At 42.5% G+C, this 19,220-nt stretch overlaps 1 protein-coding gene across 8 annotated transcripts in view; it reads left to right on the top strand.

The window, feature by feature from the left end:
• Positions 1-19,220, top strand: part of patj (PATJ crumbs cell polarity complex component) — a 472,630-nt gene that overhangs the window by 315,592 nt on the left and 137,818 nt on the right. For all 8 annotated transcript variants that reach the window (XM_068037182.1, XM_068037186.1, XM_068037183.1 and 5 more), the window contains one exon: positions 17,189-17,258. In XM_068037182.1, the coding sequence (XP_067893283.1) occupies positions 17,189-17,258 (70 nt within the window). The remainder of the gene's footprint in view (positions 1-17,188; positions 17,259-19,220) is intronic.

Below are 19,220 nucleotides of genomic sequence, written 5' to 3'. Positions count from 1 at the left end.
CAAAGACAGGAAGGCAGATTATTATCTGAACGGCTATAAACTGAGGGAGGGGAATATGCAACGAGACCTGGGTGTTCTCGTACACCAGTCGCTGAAGGTAAGCATGCAGGTGTGACAGGCGGTTAAAAAAGGCAAATGGTATGTTGGCCTTCGTAGCGAGAGGATTCGAGTACAGAAGCAGGGATATCTTGCTGTAATTATACAGGGCCTTGGTGAGGCCACACCTGGAATATTGTGTGCAGTTTTGGTCTCCTTATCTGAGGAAGGATGTTCTTGCTATAGAGGGAGTGCAGCAAGGGTTTACCAGACTGAATTCTGGGATGGTGGGACCTACACATGAGGAGAGATTGAGTCGGTTCGGATTATATTCGCTGGAGTTCAGAAGAGTGAGGGGGGATCGCATAGAAACCTGTAAAATTCTAACAGGACTTGACAGGGTAGATGCAGGATGGTGGGGGATGATGCAGATGTTCCTGATGGTGGGGGAGTCCAGAACCACGGGTCATAGTCTAAGGATACGGGGTAAACCTTTCAGGACTGAGATGAGGAGAAATTTCTGCACCCAGAGAGTGGTGAGCCTGTGGAATTCACTACCACAGATAGTGTTTGAGGCCAAAACATTGTATATTTTCAAGAAGGAGTTAGATATAACTTTTGGGGCGAAAGGTATCAAAGGGTATGGGAGGAAAGTGGGAACAGGTTACTGAGTTGGATGATCAGCGATGATCATAATGAATGGCGGAGCTGGCTCGAAGGGCCAAATGGCCTACTCCTTCTCCTATTTTCTGTGTTTCTATGTTAAAACCTTAAATCTGTCTCCCCTAGTCTTTGTACCAATAGCTAATTGGGACAGCTTTTCTTTGACTACCTTATCTAAACCCGTCAGAATCTTGTACAGCTCCATCAAATCTACCCTCAATTTCCTTTGCTCCAAGGAGGACAACCCCAGCTTCTCCAACCTAACCTTGTAGCTAAAATCCCCCATCCTTGGAACTATTCTGGTAAATCTCCACTGCACCCTCTCAAGGACCCTTGCATCCTTCCAAAATTGTGGTGACCAGAACTGGACTCAGTACTCCAGTTGGGGCCTAACCAGAGCAAAATATAGGGAGTTAGGAAGTAAGTTGAAAAGTAGGACCTCAAAGGTAGTAATCTCAGGATTACTACCAGCGCCATGTGCGAGTCAGAGTAGAAACAGCAGGATATATTAGCTAAAGAGATGGTGTGAGGCGGAGGGTTTTAGATTCCTGGGACATTGGGACCGGTTCTGGTGCAGGTGGGACCATTACAAACTGGACGGGTTACTCCTGGGCAGGACCGGGACTGATGTCCTAGGGGGAGTATTTGCTAGAGTGGTAGGAGAGGATTTTAACTAAAATGGCAAGGGGATGGGAACCTTTGCAAGGAGTCAGAGAAGGGGGGATCAAAGACAAGAACAAAAGACAGTAAGGGGAATAAGAAAAGTGATACGAGAGAAATCAAGGGCCAGAATCAAACAGGGCCACAGTGAAAAATAGTGGGAAGGGGACGTAATGTTAAAAAGACAAGCCTGAAGGCTTTGTGCCTTAACGTGCGGAGCATTCACAAAGTGGATGAATTAATCATGCAAATAGATGTAAATGGGTACAATATAGTCGGGATTACGGAGACATGGCAGCAGGGTGACCAGGGATAGGGAATGAACATCGTGGGGTATTCAGTTTTTAGGAAGGACAGACAAAAAGTAAAAGGTGCTTGAGTTGCATTGCTGGTTAAAGAGGAAATTAACGCAATAGTCAGGAAGGATACTAGCTCTGACAGTGTGGATTCTGTATGGGTAGAGCTGAGAAACACTCGGGCAAAAAACGTTAGTGGGGGTTGTATATAGACCCCCAAACTGTAGTGGTGATGTTGGGATTGGCATTAAACAGGAAATTAGAGACATGTGCGATAAAGGAACATCTGTAATTATGGGTGAATTTAATCTGTATATAGATTGGGCAAATCAAATTAGTCACAATACTGTGGTGGAGGAATTCGTGGAGTGTATACGGGATGGTTTTCTGGACCAATACATTGAGGAACCAACTAGAGAACAGGCCAACTGGGTATTGTGTAATGAGAGAGGAATAATTGACAATCTAGTAGTGCGAGAGCCCTTGGGGATGAGCAACCATAATATGATAGAATTCTTCATCAAGATGGAGAGTGACACAGTTGATTCTGAGACAAGGGTCCTGAATCTTAATAAAGGAAACTATGAAGGTATGAGGCGCGAGTTGGCTATGATGGTTTGGGAAACGTTACTTAAAGGGATGACGGTGGATAGGCAATGGCAAACATTCAAAGAGCGCATGGATGAACTGCAACAATTGTTGGTTCCTTTCTGGTGCAAAAGTAAAACAGGAAAGGTAGCGAAACCATGGCTTACAAGGGAAATTAGAGATAGCATTAGATCCAAGGAAGAGGCATACAAATTTGCCAGAAAAAACAACAGACCTGAGGATTGGGAGCAGTTGAGAATTCAGCAAAGGAGGACCAAGGGATTGATTAAGAAGGGGAAAATAGAGTACGAGAGCAAGCTTGCGGGAAACATAAAAACTGACTGTAAAAGTTTCTATACATATGTGAAGAGAAAAAGATTGGTGAAGACAAATGTAGGTCCCTTACAGTCAGAAACAGGGACATTTAATATGGGGAACAAAGAAATGGCTGACCAACTAAATGCATACTTTGGTTCTGTCTTCACAAAGGAGGACACAAATATCATACCAGAAATGTTGGGGAACACAGTGCTCAGTGAGAGGGAGGAACTGAAGGAAATCAATATTAGTAGAGAAATGGTGTTGGGGAAATTGATGGGATTGAAGGCCGATAAATCCCCAGGGCCTGATGGTATGCATCCCAGAGTACTTAAGGAAGTGGCCCTAGAAATAGTGGATGCATTGGTGGTCATCCTCCAAGATTCTATAGACTTTGGAACAGTTCCTACAGATTGGAGGGTAGCTAATGTAACCCAACTATTTAATAAGGGAGGTAGAAAGAAAACAGGGAATTATAGACCAGTCAGCCTGACGTCGGTAGTGGGGTAAATTCTAGAGTCCATTATCAAAGATTTATAGCAGAGCACTTGGAGAACAGTGATAGAATCGGACAGAGTCTGCATGTATTTACGAAAGGGCTTGACAAATCTACTAGAATTCTTCGAGGATGTAACTAGTAGAGTTGATGAGGGGGAGCCAGTGGATGTGGTTTATTTGGACTTTCAGAAGGCTTTCGACAAAGTCCCATGCAAGAGATTAGCGTGTAAAATTAAAGCGCATGGGATTGGGGGTAGTGTATTGCGATGGATAGAAAATTGGTTGCAGACAAGAAGCAAAGAGTAGGAATAAATGGGTCTTTTTCCGAATGGCAGGCAGTGACTAGTGGGGTACCGCAGGGATCGGTGCTAGGACCCCAGCTATTCACAATATATATTAATGATTTAGATGAGGGAACTAAATATAATATCTCCAGATTTGCAGATGACACAAAACTGGGTGGGAGGGTGAGTTGTGAGGAGGATGCAGAGAGGCTTCAGGGTGATTTGGACAAGTTGAGTGAGTGGACTAATGCTTGGCAGATGCAGTATAATGTGGATAAATGTGAGTTTATCCATTTTGGTAGCAAAGACAGGAAGGCAGATTATTATCTGAACGGCTATAAACTGAGGGAGGGGAATATGCAACAAGACCTGGGTGTTCTCGTACGCAAGTCGCTGAAGGTAAGCATACAGGTGCAACAGGCAGTAAAAAAGGCAAATGGTATGTTGGCCTTCATAGCGCGAGGATTCGAGTACAGGAGCAGGGATATCTTGCTGCAATTATACAGGGCCTTGGTGAGGCCACACCTGGAATATTGTGTGCAGTTTTGGTCTCCTTATCTGGGGAAGGATGTTCTTGCTATAGAGGGAGTGCAGCAAAGGTTTACCAGAATGATTCATGGGATGGTGGGACTGCATCTATGAGGAGAGATTGAGTCGGTTAGGATTATCTTCGCTGGAGTTCAGAAGAGTGAGGGGGGATCTCATAGAAACCTATAAAAGTCTAACAGGACTTGACAGGGTAGATGCAGGAAGGATGTTCCCGATGGTGGGGGAGTCCAGAACCGGGGCCATTGTCTAAAGATACGGGGAAAACCTTTCAGGACTGAGATGAGGAGAAATTACTTCACCCGGAGTATGGTGAGCCTGTGGAATTCGCTACCATAGAAAGCGGTTGAAGCCAAAACATTGTATGTTTTCAAGAAGGAGTTAGATACAGCTCTTGGGTCTAAAGGGATCAAAGGATATGGGGGGCAAGCGGGAACAGGTTACTGAGTTGGATGATCATAATGAGTGGCAGAGCAGGCTCGAAGGGCCGAATGGCCTGCTCCTGCCCCTATTTTCTATGTTTCTGTGTTTATAAAGGTTCAGCACAACGTCCTTGCTTTTGTACTCAATACCTCTATTTATTACGCCCAAGATCCCATATATTTTGCTAATTACTTTCTCAATATGTCCTGCCACCTTGAAAGATCTATGCACATGAACCCCTCTTGGTTCCTCTGTCCCTGTACACACTTTCGAGCAGTGCCATTATGTGTACAGAGTCTCTTCCTATCCCTTCTGCTAAAAGGCATCACCTCACGCTTCTCTGTATTAAATTCCATCTGTCACTCGTTTGTCAATTCTACTAGCCTATCTATGTCTTGTTAGAGTCGTTTGGTATCATCCTCGCTGTTTGTTACACCGCCAAGTTTGATATCGGCACATTTTGAAATTTTACTCAATATTCCAATGTCCAAATCATTTACGTAATGGTCCTAGCACTAATCCTTGGGAATACCACTGTCTACCATCCTCCAGTCTGAAAAACAACCATTTACCATGACTCTCAGTTTTCTGTTCTTAAACCAAATTTTTTATTCAAGCTGGCCTTGTCCCCCCTATTCCATCAGCCTCAATTTGTTAACCAGCCTTTTACGTGGTACTTTATCAAATGCTTTCTTAAAATACATGTTGACAACATTACCTTCATCAATCTTCTCTATTATTTCAAAAAAATTCATTTAGACTAGTAAGACATGATCTGTCTTTTATAGATCCATGCTGGCTCTCCTTAATTAACTCAAACCTCTCCAAGTGCCTGTTGATTTTTTTTTTTCCCCTTGATTATGTTTCTAAAATCATACACATCACTAATTAAACTGACCGGCCTGTAGTTCCTAGGAATGTCCTTATGCCGCTTCTTGAATAAGGGCATCACATTTGCCACTCTCCAGTCCTCTGGCACCTCCCCCGTATCTAGGGAAGATTGGAAGTTTATGGCAAACTCTTTGGGCTATCTCCACCCCCACTTCCTTTAACAGCCTGGGATGCAAACCATCCAGACCAGGTGATTTATCCACTGTAAGCAAAGCCAGCCTTTCCCGTACAGCCTGCCTATCAATTTTCACCCAATCCATTACCTCTACAATCTCTGCTTCTACAGATATTTTTTCATCATCCTTTTCCATCTGCCTCTCATAGGATTTGTCTGAGCATCATTGCCAGTGAAACAGGTGGTCCGATGTTGAAATCTTTGTCTGGATGAGCTGCCCAGGTATGCTGATGAGGCTTAAGGACCAAATTCCCTCAAACTTCAAGCCTCTTAGTTCAGGCATGTGCTGGTTGCGCAAAATCTTCTACAAGCCTCTGTGATGGTTCCTACATAATACCCATTCATCTGATTTGTGCTTCCTACTCGCTTGTTTTATTTCTTATGTTGAATGTAGTCACATACAGACTTCTGATTTGGATGACTGTCTCCATCCTGCTCATATATCCTGCTGGTCGTCTCCTCACACCTTTTTGATTTGCTATGTGGATTTTCTTCTCCTGGCTCGTTAACTAGTTTTACAGTAATTTTTTTTTACCACTGTTGACATGTCTTAATGTCCTTGACGCACGGTCATCATAAAAGGGTATTTGACATCTTATCTTGATAAAAGGGTATGGTACTTTCCTAGAAGTAATTATGCATGTTATAGAAGCTAAAGACTAAGATATGGTAGATTGAATTTGTTAAAATATTGTGCTTTAACTTTTAAAATATTTACTTTTACGAACAATGCCTTTCTTTATGGCATGGAAACTGAGGAAAATTATCTTTTGAATGATAAGACTAATGACAGTATGCATCAAGGGTTACAGAGTTCATGTAAAAGTGCAAGTCTGAACAGATGAACACTAATGGTATTCTACCAATAACATCAGCCAGCTGGTTTCCTGTGAAGCATAAATTGAAATGTCTGCTGTTTAGTCTGCGGCTGTACCTTGACTCTAATGTAGTCTTCTGTTCGTTCAACTCAGCTTGTTTTCCACAGCTTCATTGTGTTATGTGAGAGCAATTTTTTTGTAAAATATTTTTGTAAGGACGTGTAGTTGAATTATGGACATGGATTCATCTGGAAGCTTGAGATGCTGAACTTTGTGTTTTATTAAAAGAGGTCACCAGAAGGCTTCCTGGACTTGGCTTGAAAACAAGCCCTTACTGGAAGGCACCTGCTTTCAGATAAAATACCAGCAGGGGGCTTGTTGTTTTGATTTGGAGAAGATGTTTACAGAGAAATGACACGTTGAGATTTATAGGGGTCAGAAGACTTGATTCTTGTGACATTGTTTTGGTTTTACTTTGAACAGTGAGTTGGTGTATAAACTGCTTGGAAGTCAGTTGGTTTGTGCCTGCCAAAGAAACCCTGCATTTCCAGGGTCTCAGTCTCCTTTTCCCTCCTGTATTTGAAGAAACCCTGTGTATCAAATGTGTGGAAACTGAAAGCCCTGTTGCTGCATTTCTGCTGTAAGGCCTATTTGAAACCTCTGTAGCTGCATTTCTTGGAAAGCCTACCCAAACTGATCTTCAACATCGCCTGGAAAGAATTGTTCTTGGAAGATCCCAGTGACAGCTGTCGAAACACATTTGGGATGCCAAACTAACACAAAGGAAATCTTTCCATATCTTCTCTTTCTTCTTCAAGAATTATCTAGTATTTAACCCAAGTGTTTTCTTTTTCTCTTTTTTTTGTATTGGAGCTCTAAGACACAAATCTCTTTATTTTTCCAGTTAATGTGAGTGTGAGGGGCTAAGGTGAAAAGGGAAGTTTAATATTTTAACCTGTGTGTTTATGCTTTACTTCATTACTGGTTAAGACTGGTTTTATAAATTGATAGTTTTGTTGTTGATTAAAGAAACCTGGTTGGTGTATTTTATTCTGGGAAAAATAGAGTACATGACTGACTATCGGTAAGTGGGAAAATTTAAATATATGTTGTGACCTGTGAAGAAGTGGGGCTAGAATAAACAGTGCACCACTCCTACCTCGGTCGTAACAATTGAAAATGATCCTGTATATAATCATGCTCGAAATTACTGAAAAATTGGTTTAGGAGGATGTGTTGCATACTAATCTACCTTTGGCTTGCAGTTAATAGAATAATGTATTTGTGACAAAATATTCACGATTTTCAGTAGTCCTAAATCTACAGAGGAAACAGTTAAGTGAAGCACATAATACTTTATCATTTTGTTACAGTGCATTTTGAGAGTTTGACAGTTGTGCAGTTAGCAGTACAGTGAAATATATAGTCTAGATAAAGAACTTGTGAAAAACTGATAGGATGAGACTGCTACTTCATGACAGCTGCATCAAGCCATCTGAATTACATTACCAGTTATATACATACACACAAAGTCTCCTTTCATCATTGAGCTTGATGCAATGATTTTGCACCTGAAAGCTTCAATGTGGTTTGACTGGGCTGGAAAGGACAAAATCTCAAAAAAAATTATTAGCTGATCTGCTGGTAACACATTCCAAACTGTGTAAAGCTATTTTTAGCAGTTTTCTTGCCATGTTTGATTACCTAGTTTTCTAATGCTTTGTTCATCAAGATCCATGTATATAGAGTTATTTCTGGTCTGCAAAGAACATTGAGGAAAAGCAACAGTAGAGGGAGAGAGAGAAAATGTGAAAGATTTAATTTAATGCAACAGCCTGTAGCATTACATGATTTGTTTTGTTAAAGAGTCTCGAGGTGAAGGTATCTACCTAGCCTACAGGAGAAATCTTTTCATTCATTATCTTCTGTACTGAAGAACATCTCTGATAGAAACATAGAAAATAAGAGCAGGAGTAGGCCATTTGGCCCTTCGAGCCTGCTCTGCTATTCATTACAATCATGGCTGATCATCCAACTCAGTAGCCTGTTCCCGCTTTCGCTCCATACCCTTTGATCCCTTTAGACCCAAGAGCTATATCTCGCTCCTTTTTGAAAACGTACAATGTTTTGGCCTCAACTGCTTTCTGTGGTAGCGAATTCCACAGGCTCACCACTCTCTGGGTGAAGAAATTTCTCCTCATCTCAGTCCTGAAAGGTTTACCCCGTATCCTTAGACTATGACCCCTGGTTCTGGACTCCCCCACCATCAGGAACATCCTGCATCTACCCTGTCAAGTCCTGTCAAGTCCTCTTAGAATTTTATAGGTTTCTATGCAATCCCCCCTCACTCTTCTGAACTCCAGCGAATATAATCCGAACCGACTCAATCTCACCTCATGTGTAGGTCCCACCATCCCAGGAATCAGTCTGGTAAACCTTCGCTGCACTCCCTCTATAGCAAGAACATCCTTCCTCAGATAAGGAGACCAAAACTGCACATAATATTCCAGGTGTGGCCTCACAAAGGTCCTGTACAATTGCAGCAAGACATTCCTGCTTCTGTACTTGAATCCTCTCGCTGTGAAGGCCAACATACCATTTGCTTTTTTTACCGCCAGTTGGACCTGCATGCTTACCTTCAGCGACTGGTGTACGAGAACACCGAGGTCTCGCTGCATATTCCCCTCTCTCAGTTTATAGCCATTCAGATAATAATCCGCCTTCCTGTTTTTGCTACCAAAGTGGATAACCTCACATTTATCCACATTATACTGCATCTACCATGCATTAGCCCACTCACTCAACTTGTCCAAATCACCCTGAAGCCTCTCTGCATCCTCCTCACAACTCACCCTCCCACCCAGTTTTGTGTCATCTGCAAATTTGGAGATATTACATTTAGTTCCCTCATCTAAATCAGTAATATATATTGTGAATAGCTGGGGTCCTAGCACCGATCCCTGCGGTACCCCACTAGTCACTGCCTGCCATTCGGAAAAAGACCCATTTATCCCTCCTCTTTGCTTCCTGTCTGCAACCAATTTTCTATCCTTCGCAATACACTACCCCCAATCCCATGCACTTTAATTTTACACGCTAATCTCTTATGTGGGACTTTGTCGAAAGCCTTCTGAAAGTCCACATCCACTGGCTCCCGCTCATCAACTCTACTATTTTTTTTGATTTAGAGATACAGCACTGAAACAGGCCCTTCGGCCCACCGAGTCTGTGCCGACCATTAACCACCCATTTATACTAATCCTACACTAATCCCATATTCCTACCACATTCTCACCTGTCCCTATATCCCCCTACCACCTACCTATACTAGGGGCAATTTATAATGGCCAATTTACCTATCAACCTGCAAGTCTTTTGGCTGTGGGAGGAAACCGGAGCACCCGGAGGAAACCCACGCAGACACAGGGAGAACTTGCAAACTCCACACTGGCAGTACCCAGAATTGAACCTGGGTCGCTGGAGCTGTGAGGCTGCGGTGCTAACCACTGCGCCACTGTGGCGCGCATACTAGTTACAGCTTCGAAGAATTCTAGTAGATTTGTTAAGCATGATATCCCTTTCGTAAATACATGCTGACTCTGTCCGATTCTACCGCTGTTCTCCAAGTGCTCTGCTATAAAATCTTTGATAATGGACTCTAGAATGTACCCCACTATCGACGTCAGGCTGACTGGTCTATAATTCTCTGCTTTCTCTCTACCTCCCTTTTTAAATAGTGGGGTTACATTAGCTACCCTTCAATCTGTAGGAACTGTTCCAGAGTGTATAGAATCTTGGAGGATGACCACTATTTCTCGGGCCACTTCCTTAAGTACACTGGGATGCATACCATCAGGCCCTGGGGATTTATCGGCCTTCAATCCCATCAATTTCCCCAACACTCTTTTTCTACTAATACTGATTTCTTTCAGTTCTTCTCTCTCATTAAGCCCTGTGTTCCCCAACATTTCTGGTATGGTATATGGGTCCTCCTTTGTGAAGACAGAACCAAAGTATGCATTTAGTTGGTCAGCCATTTCTTTGTTCCCCATAATAAATTCCCCTGTTTCTGACTGTAAGGGACCAACATTTGTCTTCACCAATCTTTTTCTCTTCACATCCCTATAGAAACTTTTACAGTCAGTTTTTATGTTCCCTGCAAGCTTGCTCTCATACTCTATTTTCCCCTTCTCAATCAATCTCTTGGTCCTCCTTTGCTGAATTCTAAACTGCTCCCAATCCTCGGGTCTGTTGTTTTTCCTGGCAAATTTATATGCCTCTTCCTTGGATCAAATGCTATATCGAATTTCCCTTGTAAGCCATGGTTTGGCTACCTTTCCTGTTTTACTTTTACGCCAGACAGGGATAAACAATTATTGCAGTTCATCCATGCGCTCTTTAAATGTTTGCCATTGCCTATCCATCGTCATCCCATTAAGTAACGTTTCCCAATCTGTTATGGCCAACTTGCGCCTCATACCTTCGTAGATTCTTTTCCGAAGATTCAGGACCCTTGTCTCAGAATCAACTATGTCACTCTCCATCTTGATGAAGAATTCTATCATATTATGGTCGCTCATCACCAAGGGGTCTTGCACCACTAGATTGTCAATTATTCCTCTCTCATTACACAATACCCAGTCTAGGATGGTCTGTTCTCTAGTTATTTCCTCAACGCATTGGTCCAGAAAACCATCCCATATACACTCCAAGAATTCCACCTCTACGGTATTGTGACTAATTTGATTTGCCCGATCTATATACAAATTACATTCACCCATAATTACAGATGTTCCTTTATCACATGCCTCTCTAATTTCCTGTTTAATGCCATTCCCAACATCACCACTATAATTTGGACGTCTATATACAACTCCCACTAATGTTTTTTGCCCCTTAGTGTTTCTCAGCTCTACCCATATAGATTCCACATCGTCAGAGCTAATATCTTTCCTCACCATTGCGTTAATTTCCTCTTTATCCAGCAACTCCATTTCCTTTTGTTTTTTGTCTGTCCTTCCTAAATACTGAATATCCCTGGATGTTCATTTCCCAACCCTGATTACCTTGCAGCCATGTCTCCGTAATCCCGACTATTTCATTTTTTTTTCATTCATTCATGGGATGTGGGCGTCGCTGGCCAGGCCAGCATTTATTGCCCAACCCTAATTGCCCTTGAGAAGGTGGTGGTGAGCTGCTGCCTTGAACCGCTGCAGTCCATTTAGGGTAGGTATACCCACAGTGCTGTTAGGAAGGGAGTTCCTGGATTTTGACCCAGCGACAGTGAAGGAACGGCGATATAGTTCCAAGTCAGGATGGTGTGTGACTTGGAGGGGAACTTGCAGGTAGTGGTGTTCCCATGCATTTGCTGCCCTTGTCCTTCTAGTTGGTAGAAGTTGCGGGTTTGGAAGGTGCTGTCTAAGGAGCCTTGGTGCATTGCTGCAGTGCATCTTGCAGATGGTACACACTGCTGCCACTGTGCGTCGGTGGTGGAGGGAGTGAATGTAGATGGGGTGCCAATCAAGTGGGCTGCTTTGTCCTGGATGGTTTCGAGCTTCTTGAGTGTTGTTGGAGCTGCACCCATCCAGGCAAGTGGAGAGTATTCCATCACACTCCTGACTTGTGCCTTGTAGATGGTGGACAGGCTTTGGGGAGTCAGGAGGTGAGTTACTCGCTGCAGGATTCCTAGCCTCTGACCTGCTCTTGTAGCCACGTTATTTATATGGCTACTCCAGTTCAGTTCCTGGTCAATGGTAGCCCCTCGGATGTTGATAGTGGTGGATTCAGCGTTGGTAATGTCGTTGAATGTCAAGGGGAGATGGTTAGATTCTCTCTTGTTGGAGATGGTCATTGCCTGGCACTTGTGTGGTGTGAATCATATCCGTTTACATCTATTTGCGCGATTCATTCATCCACTTTCTTGCAAATGCTATAAATATAAATATAATGCTATTAATTTTTGAAACAAAGATGTTTTCTTTTTCTTGCCTGTACCCAGTAAACAACTGTCCTCATTTGCTTGTGCTCAGTGATAACTAGTCAATGTTAATTTCATTTGTATTCCAGAAGTATTCATTATTACAAGATATTTGATTTGAGTCCACTAGTTAATTTACTTGGGTTGGTTAATTAATTTTATTTTATGTTAATTTATTTTTTCTGTCACATTTTTCTTTACATCAGTGATATTAGAAGTCTACAGGTTTATGTTATGCTGCTGTTGCTCCATCTGTCCATTACTAGCATTAACTTTTCATTTCAATAATTTAAGAAAGCTGCATCAGATTTCAATCAAACTAAATAAGTGTTCTAGTTATGTTAGCATGCTTTTAAATGGGCATACCTAGAGCTGATAATATGCCCATTTGTATTTCTGTAACATATGAGGTACACATCATTATCTTTAAAAACATTTTTGGATAGTCATTAAATTTACATGCAATTTCAACTCATTAGTCTCGTTCGTTATAAAACTTAATCATAATTGGATCCAACTACTGATATATTGACTAAATAATTAGGTTAGTTAAAACTTTTAAAAAATACTTTGGTCTTTAATTTCTCCAGTCTCTCACTCTCCATTTTTACTGTCTGCCTTTATTCTGGGGAAAAGGCTTTGACATCCCCATAAATATACAGATTTGTGACACATTGTAACATTTTTTGTATGCGAGTTTTTGAGCTTTACTGAACATTGGAGCATTTTTGAGAGATTAATGGGGAACATTATCTTACAGCCAGGGGAGGAGTGGGGTGGGGGGTGGGGTGGTCACAGGCCCTTCCTCTTATTTGACCGCAACTGGGTTTATTCCTTTTTAAACAGTGGTTGTGCCTTTTACCTTTAATGTGATCGTGAATGAACCAATCAGTTTTTCTTGAGTTTAAACAAGAAAGAGGTGAGTTTATTATACTTAACAAGCTAAACCTGATCTAAAACCGATCTAAAAAAAAATACACGACACATTCACACGAGAATCACATGCACACAAGAATCACATGCACACAAACAGATTACAGAGTGAAAAGTAGATTTTGTGGTTGGATTGGAGTCCAGAATAAATGGAAATTAAATACACAGTCTGTGAGGTTGGATGATTCGGTGGTCTTCTGGCTGAAGTTGCACTTTGTGGCTGGCCCTCTTGGCTCAGGGCTTTCTTAGAGGCAGACTTGTATGTAGCTCTCGTCCCCTGGTCTCTATAGCAATCTGTAGGCTTGGAGCGTCCACAGTCACAAATGGTTTTCAAACTTGTGTTGTCTGGAGGGAGACCAAGAGGGAGGCACACAGCCTTCCTGTTGCTGCATAGACTGAGTTAGTGGCTTGACTCTTTGTTGAAGGAAGCTCCCAGCTTTCACAGAGATGGACAGACAGTCACATGACTGCCTCAGTATTTTCTCTAGAACCTTCCAATGAGATTCAAGGTTCAGAATTTGCTCCCCAGGCCCTAGGATGCCAATATTTACACTTGGAGGGGATTGCCTTGAATGCCGTGCTAAAGAAGCAATCTTAGTTAATTCAGTCACTTCGAGCAAGCCATTGTTCTGGGTCCATGCTCCTCAGGCCTCTGTCTCCTGTTGAGCCTTGTTGTGAAAAGGTGTTTCGGATGCAAATTGCGGTGGCCATCTTGGCTGTCAGTTTTTTAAAAGTTAACTGCAGGATTTTTTACATTAAAAGTTTAATGTAAGTTTCCATATGATGAATTAATGTTCCTTATTTGCCATATTGTTCTTCTTGACAATTAGCACACATACAACACATAATGAACTTAAGCCACACATCTGCAAGTTGTTTTAGCTGGGCCTATCATTCAGTTCTATATTTGATTCACCATTCGGATGTTAAAATTGAGCAGAATGATACATTATCAACCACACCTGCTCTCTCTCCAGAGGCACCACCTCACCTTATCACAAAGCTGTCTACTCCGCAGTTTCATTTCATCCTTCGTCTTATCCGACTTATTAACAACAAAACATTTTTTCTTCCTTTCAGGTGTTAAGGAATGCAGCAGCTGATGGGGATTAATGCCCCTCCAGATCCTCCTTCCCCTTTACTTTCCTCTGACACCACCCCTTCTGATCTGACCCCTTGCCGTGTATTCACTATACCCTCTGACCTTCCCCTCTCTGACGCTGAATGTTCTGTACTCAGCAAAGGACTCTAAGTTTTATCCCCTTACTCCCCCACCTCACTGAATTTCACACTCGGCATGATGTTGAGTTTTTCTTCCATCGCTTTCGCCTCTGGGCTCACTTCTTTGACCAGGAGTCCTTCCCTTGACCAGCAGACCCATTCACCTGCCTCCAGCATTCTCCCTCCACCTGGACCCCTCCCTCTGGCCTCTTACCCACTCTTGATCTTTTCGTTGAAAACTGTTGGCGAGACATCGACCATCTCAATTTGTCTGCCCCATCACTCATTTTAACCTGTCCCTCTCTGAACTTGCTGCATTCCGTTCTCTCAGGTCTAACCCCGACATTGTCATCAAACCTGCAGACAAGGGTGCTGCTGTTGTCTGGCGCACCGATCTCTGCCTTGCAGAGGCTCAGCGCCAACTCTCACACTTCTTCCTACTTCCCCCGGACCATGACCCCACCACTGAACATCACGCTACTGTCCACAGGACTGTCACTGACCTCATCTGCTCTGGAGATCTTCCCTCTGCAGCTTCCAACCTCGCAGTCTCGCAACCCCGGACAGCCCGCTTCTACTTCCTTCCTAAAATCCACTAACAGGACCCATCATTTCAGCCTGTTCCTGACCCACTGAACTTATTTCTTCCTATCTTGACTCTATCTTTTCTCTAAGAGTTCTGAAGAAGGGTCACTGACCTGAAACGTTAACTCTGCTTCTCTCTCCACGGATGCTGCCAGACGTGCTGAGTATTTCCAGCATTTCTTGTTTTTATTTCTATCTTTTCTCCCCTGGTCCAGTCTCTTCCCACTTACATCCATGATTCTTCTGACGCCCTGTGCCAGTTTGACAATTTTCAGTTTCCTGGCCCCAACCGTCTCCTCTTCACTAAGGATGCCAATCTCTCTGCACCTCCATTCCCCACCAGGATGGTTTGAGGGTTCTCAACTTCTTTCTTGAACAGAGGCCCAATCAGTCCCCATCCACCACCACCCTCCTCCGCTTGGCTGAACTTGGTCTCACATTGAACAACTTCTCCTTCAACTCCACTCAATTCCTTCAAATAAAAGCTGTATACCCCCATGGGTCCTAGTTATGCCTGTCTTTTTGTGTGATATGTTGAACATTCCTTGTTCCAGTCCTACTGAGGCCCCCTCCCCCAACTCTTTATCCGGTACATTGATGACCGTATCGGTGCCGTTTCCTGCTCCCTCCCCGAACTGAAAAACTTCATCGACTTTGCTTCCAATTTCCACCTTTCTCTCACCTTTACATGGTCCATCTCCAACCCCTTCCCTCCCTCGACTTCTCTGACTCCATCTCTGGGGATAGGCTGTCCACTAATATTCATTATAAGCCCACCGACGCCCACAGTTACCTCGACTACACTTCTTCACACCCTGCCTCCTGTAAGGACTCCATTCCATTCTCCCAGTTTCTGCATCTCCGACGCATCTGCTCTGATGATGCAACCATCCATGACAGCCCTTCTGATATGTCTTCCTTTTTCCTCAACCGAGGATTCCCCCCACTGTGGTTAACAGGGCCCTCAACCGTGTCTGCCCATTTCACGCACCTCTACTCTCACCCCTTCCCCTCCCTCCCAGAACCACGATAGGGTTCCCCTTGTCCTTACTTTCCACCCCACCAACCTCCACATCCAAAGGATTATCCTCTGCCATTTCTGCCATGTCCAGCATGATGCCAGTACCAAACGCATCTTCCCCTCCCCTGTCAGCATTCTGAAGGGATCGTTCCCTCTGTGACACCCTGGTCCACTCCTCCATTACCCCCAACACCTCGTCCCCTTCCCACGCAATCGCAGGAGGTCTAAAACCTGCCCTTTTACCTCTTCTCTCCTCACTATCCAAGGCCCCAAACACTCCTTTCAGGTAAAGCAGCGATTTACTTGTACTTCTTTCAATTTCGTATACTGTATTCGCTGCTCAGAATATGGTCTCCTTTACATTGGGGAAACCAAACACAGATTGGGTGACCGCTTTGCAGAACACCTCTGCTCAGTCCAAAAGCATGACTCCGAGCTTCCGGTTGCTTGCCATTTCAACACACTCCCCTGCTCTCATGCCCGCAGATCTGTCCTGGGCTTGCTGCAGTGTTCCAGTGAACATCAACACAAGTACGAGGAATAGCATCTCATTTACCGATTAGGCATGCTACAGCCTGCCGGACTGAACATTGAGTTCAATAATTTCAGAGCATGACCAGCCCCCTTTTTATTTTAGTTATTTTTTTCTTTCTTTTTTTTTTATTTATTTAGAGATACAGCACTGAAACAAGCCCTTTGGCCCACCGAGTCTCTGCCGACCATCAACCACCCATTTATACTAGTCCTACATTAATCCCATATTCCTACCACATCCCCTCAATTCCCCTACCACCTACCTTCACTATGGGCAATTTACAATGGGCAATTTACAATGACCAATATACCTATCAACCTGCAAGTTTTTGGCTGTGGGAGAAAACCGGAGCACCCGGCAGAAACCCACGCGGTCACAGGGAGAACTTGCAAACTCCACACAGGCAGTACCCAGAATCGAACCTGGGTCGCTGGAGCTGTGAGGCTGCGTGCTAAGCACTGCACCACTGTGCCGCCCACAGTTTGTTTCATCATACATTTTTTTTGGCATGTGCCTGCCCACTGTTGTTTTATGTTTGTGTTTTGGGTTCATTTTTCTGTCAATTCACACCCTCTCTGCACTAACGCTTTGTCTTTCAGCACACTATTAACATACCATTTGATGAACCTTTGTTGCATTCCCTCTTGGGCAAGTACATCCTTCCTACGGTAAGGAGACTTCTTTTAAGAATTATATTTCTGAATTATTTTCTTATTGCAGGAATGAAGATGCTGTTAATCAAATGGCAGTTACTCCTTATCCATTACCATCCAGTTCTCATTCTAGTGAGGTAAGGACATGGATATGATCACTATTCATTCAATGCTTTTGCTATTACAATGGTTTGAAAGCCCTCTAACCTACTGTGCTAATGAGGCAGTTGCATAATAAATGTTTATTGTCAAAATTACAGCGATTACTTAATATGAGTTAACTTATTTGTGAGACTGCTCTAACTATGTTTGTTAAGTAAGAAGTACTTTGTAATTTGTCAACTGTAGCCTGTGTGATATTTAACTGGAAAATCTAACAATGATTTGTGAAAACATTTTTATAAACACATTTTATACACACTCAAAATATCAGGACAGCAGTATTTATTTATCAGTATCTTAATTATAGATATTTATGTAAAATAGATTCTCTAGATGTGAAATCAGTGCATGTATGAACATCACACAAAAATGACACAGGTAAACTCCTGCTGATCATCCAGCTTGTCTCATACAGTCATGTTACAATTAAGCTTCGTGGCCCCAAATTTGCCTACCCGCAAGCAGTCATGTAATCTGAGAGGCAAAAAACAGATTAATAAATCCCTAGGCCAGTTCTGGGAAATTCTTTGCCAACCCCTGAAAGTGAATCCCAGGTGACCACTGTAAACATTAAGCATATCACCCAACATCTCACCTGCTATTTCTCTGCAGCAATATCAGATTCCTTCAGGAAGTATTCACTTCTCTTTTGAACATTTGAAATGACGAAATGATTCCTGGTCCTCCCTAATCTATCTAATGCAAAGTGCATATCTATATGGATCAAATCTATTTCTTTTATTCTTTTAAAAAGCCGAATGAAATCTCCTCAAGCTCTTCTAGATTAAAAAGCTCCATCTCCCTAAGCCTGTTGTGGTACTTGAAAGCTCTTAAAGTAGGTCACATTCTAGTGGTACTCCTCTGAAACCTTTCCAGCATTTTCTTCAACTCGGGCAAATAATGGTTCGTTCCCCATCACCAGTATTTATGACCTGTGTATGTTTGCTTTAAACTACTTGGTTAAATGCTGTTTTTGGACACTTATTGGTTCTGTATGAAAGGGAATTATTCCTGTAAAACTCTTGATTAAGTACCACTAGCAAAGGAACCGAAAAGTAAAGTAGCTTTCCCAACTGTCTTGACTTTGTTAAAGGTCCAATGGCTCTGGAATTCTAGGCCAATGCAAGTAAGGGTTTTATTTAACAGTACTGGAAAACAGTTGAAGGAAATATCTCTTGACCAAATTGCAGAAAAATATTTTTTCAAATGACCTCCACTCCAGTCAATTGCTATACACTTTGTCAAATCTAAATATGAATCCATTTCCAAAAAGAGAGCAAAAGCAAAATACTGTAGATGCTGTTAGCAGCACAATGGAAAATGAAGGCCACTTTGTGCAGCTTGTGCAGTGTCTTAAGATCACAAACATGATCTCATGACAGGATTTACAAGGTATAGAATTCTGTATAACCATTACCACCAAATAGTATGTATTATTTTTAAGAAGTGCCATGAAAAGTGCTCAGAAAACTTGTTTTCTTACGAACTGAAGCTTCATAAGATTAAAGCATTTGGTATCCTTGGTAAAGCATTGACGTGAATAAGGAACTAGTTGGAACCACTAATTGGGGAAGTGTTATCAGGCTGTGGAGTGTTCAAAGAATCACTGATGGGTCTCTTGCTGTTTTTGATCTACTTAATGATCTGGATTAAGAAACTCAAAGTAATGACCATATCCACATATTATACTAAACAAAGAGGTTCAGCAGAGTCTAGTGAGGAAGCCAAGGAATTCAAGGAGGATCTGGAAAATATTTGCAAATTGATAGAAATATGCAAATGAAACTTACTAGCCCAAGGTCTTAATTGGTCGGAAAAAAATGGGAAGCATACTACTGAATAATACTAAACTAACTAGGGGCTTAGAGATCAGCTATTGTACAGGTCACTACATTTAACATGTCCAGTCCTTTCACAGCATTTGATGCAGGCATTTT

The sequence above is a fragment of the Heterodontus francisci genome, chromosome 8 (genome assembly GCF_036365525.1).
Source record: "Heterodontus francisci isolate sHetFra1 chromosome 8, sHetFra1.hap1, whole genome shotgun sequence".
Taxonomy (NCBI): Eukaryota; Metazoa; Chordata; class Chondrichthyes; order Heterodontiformes; family Heterodontidae; genus Heterodontus; species Heterodontus francisci.
Note: the sequence above shows the minus strand (reverse complement) of the source record. Positions and strands in the feature narration are given on the sequence as shown.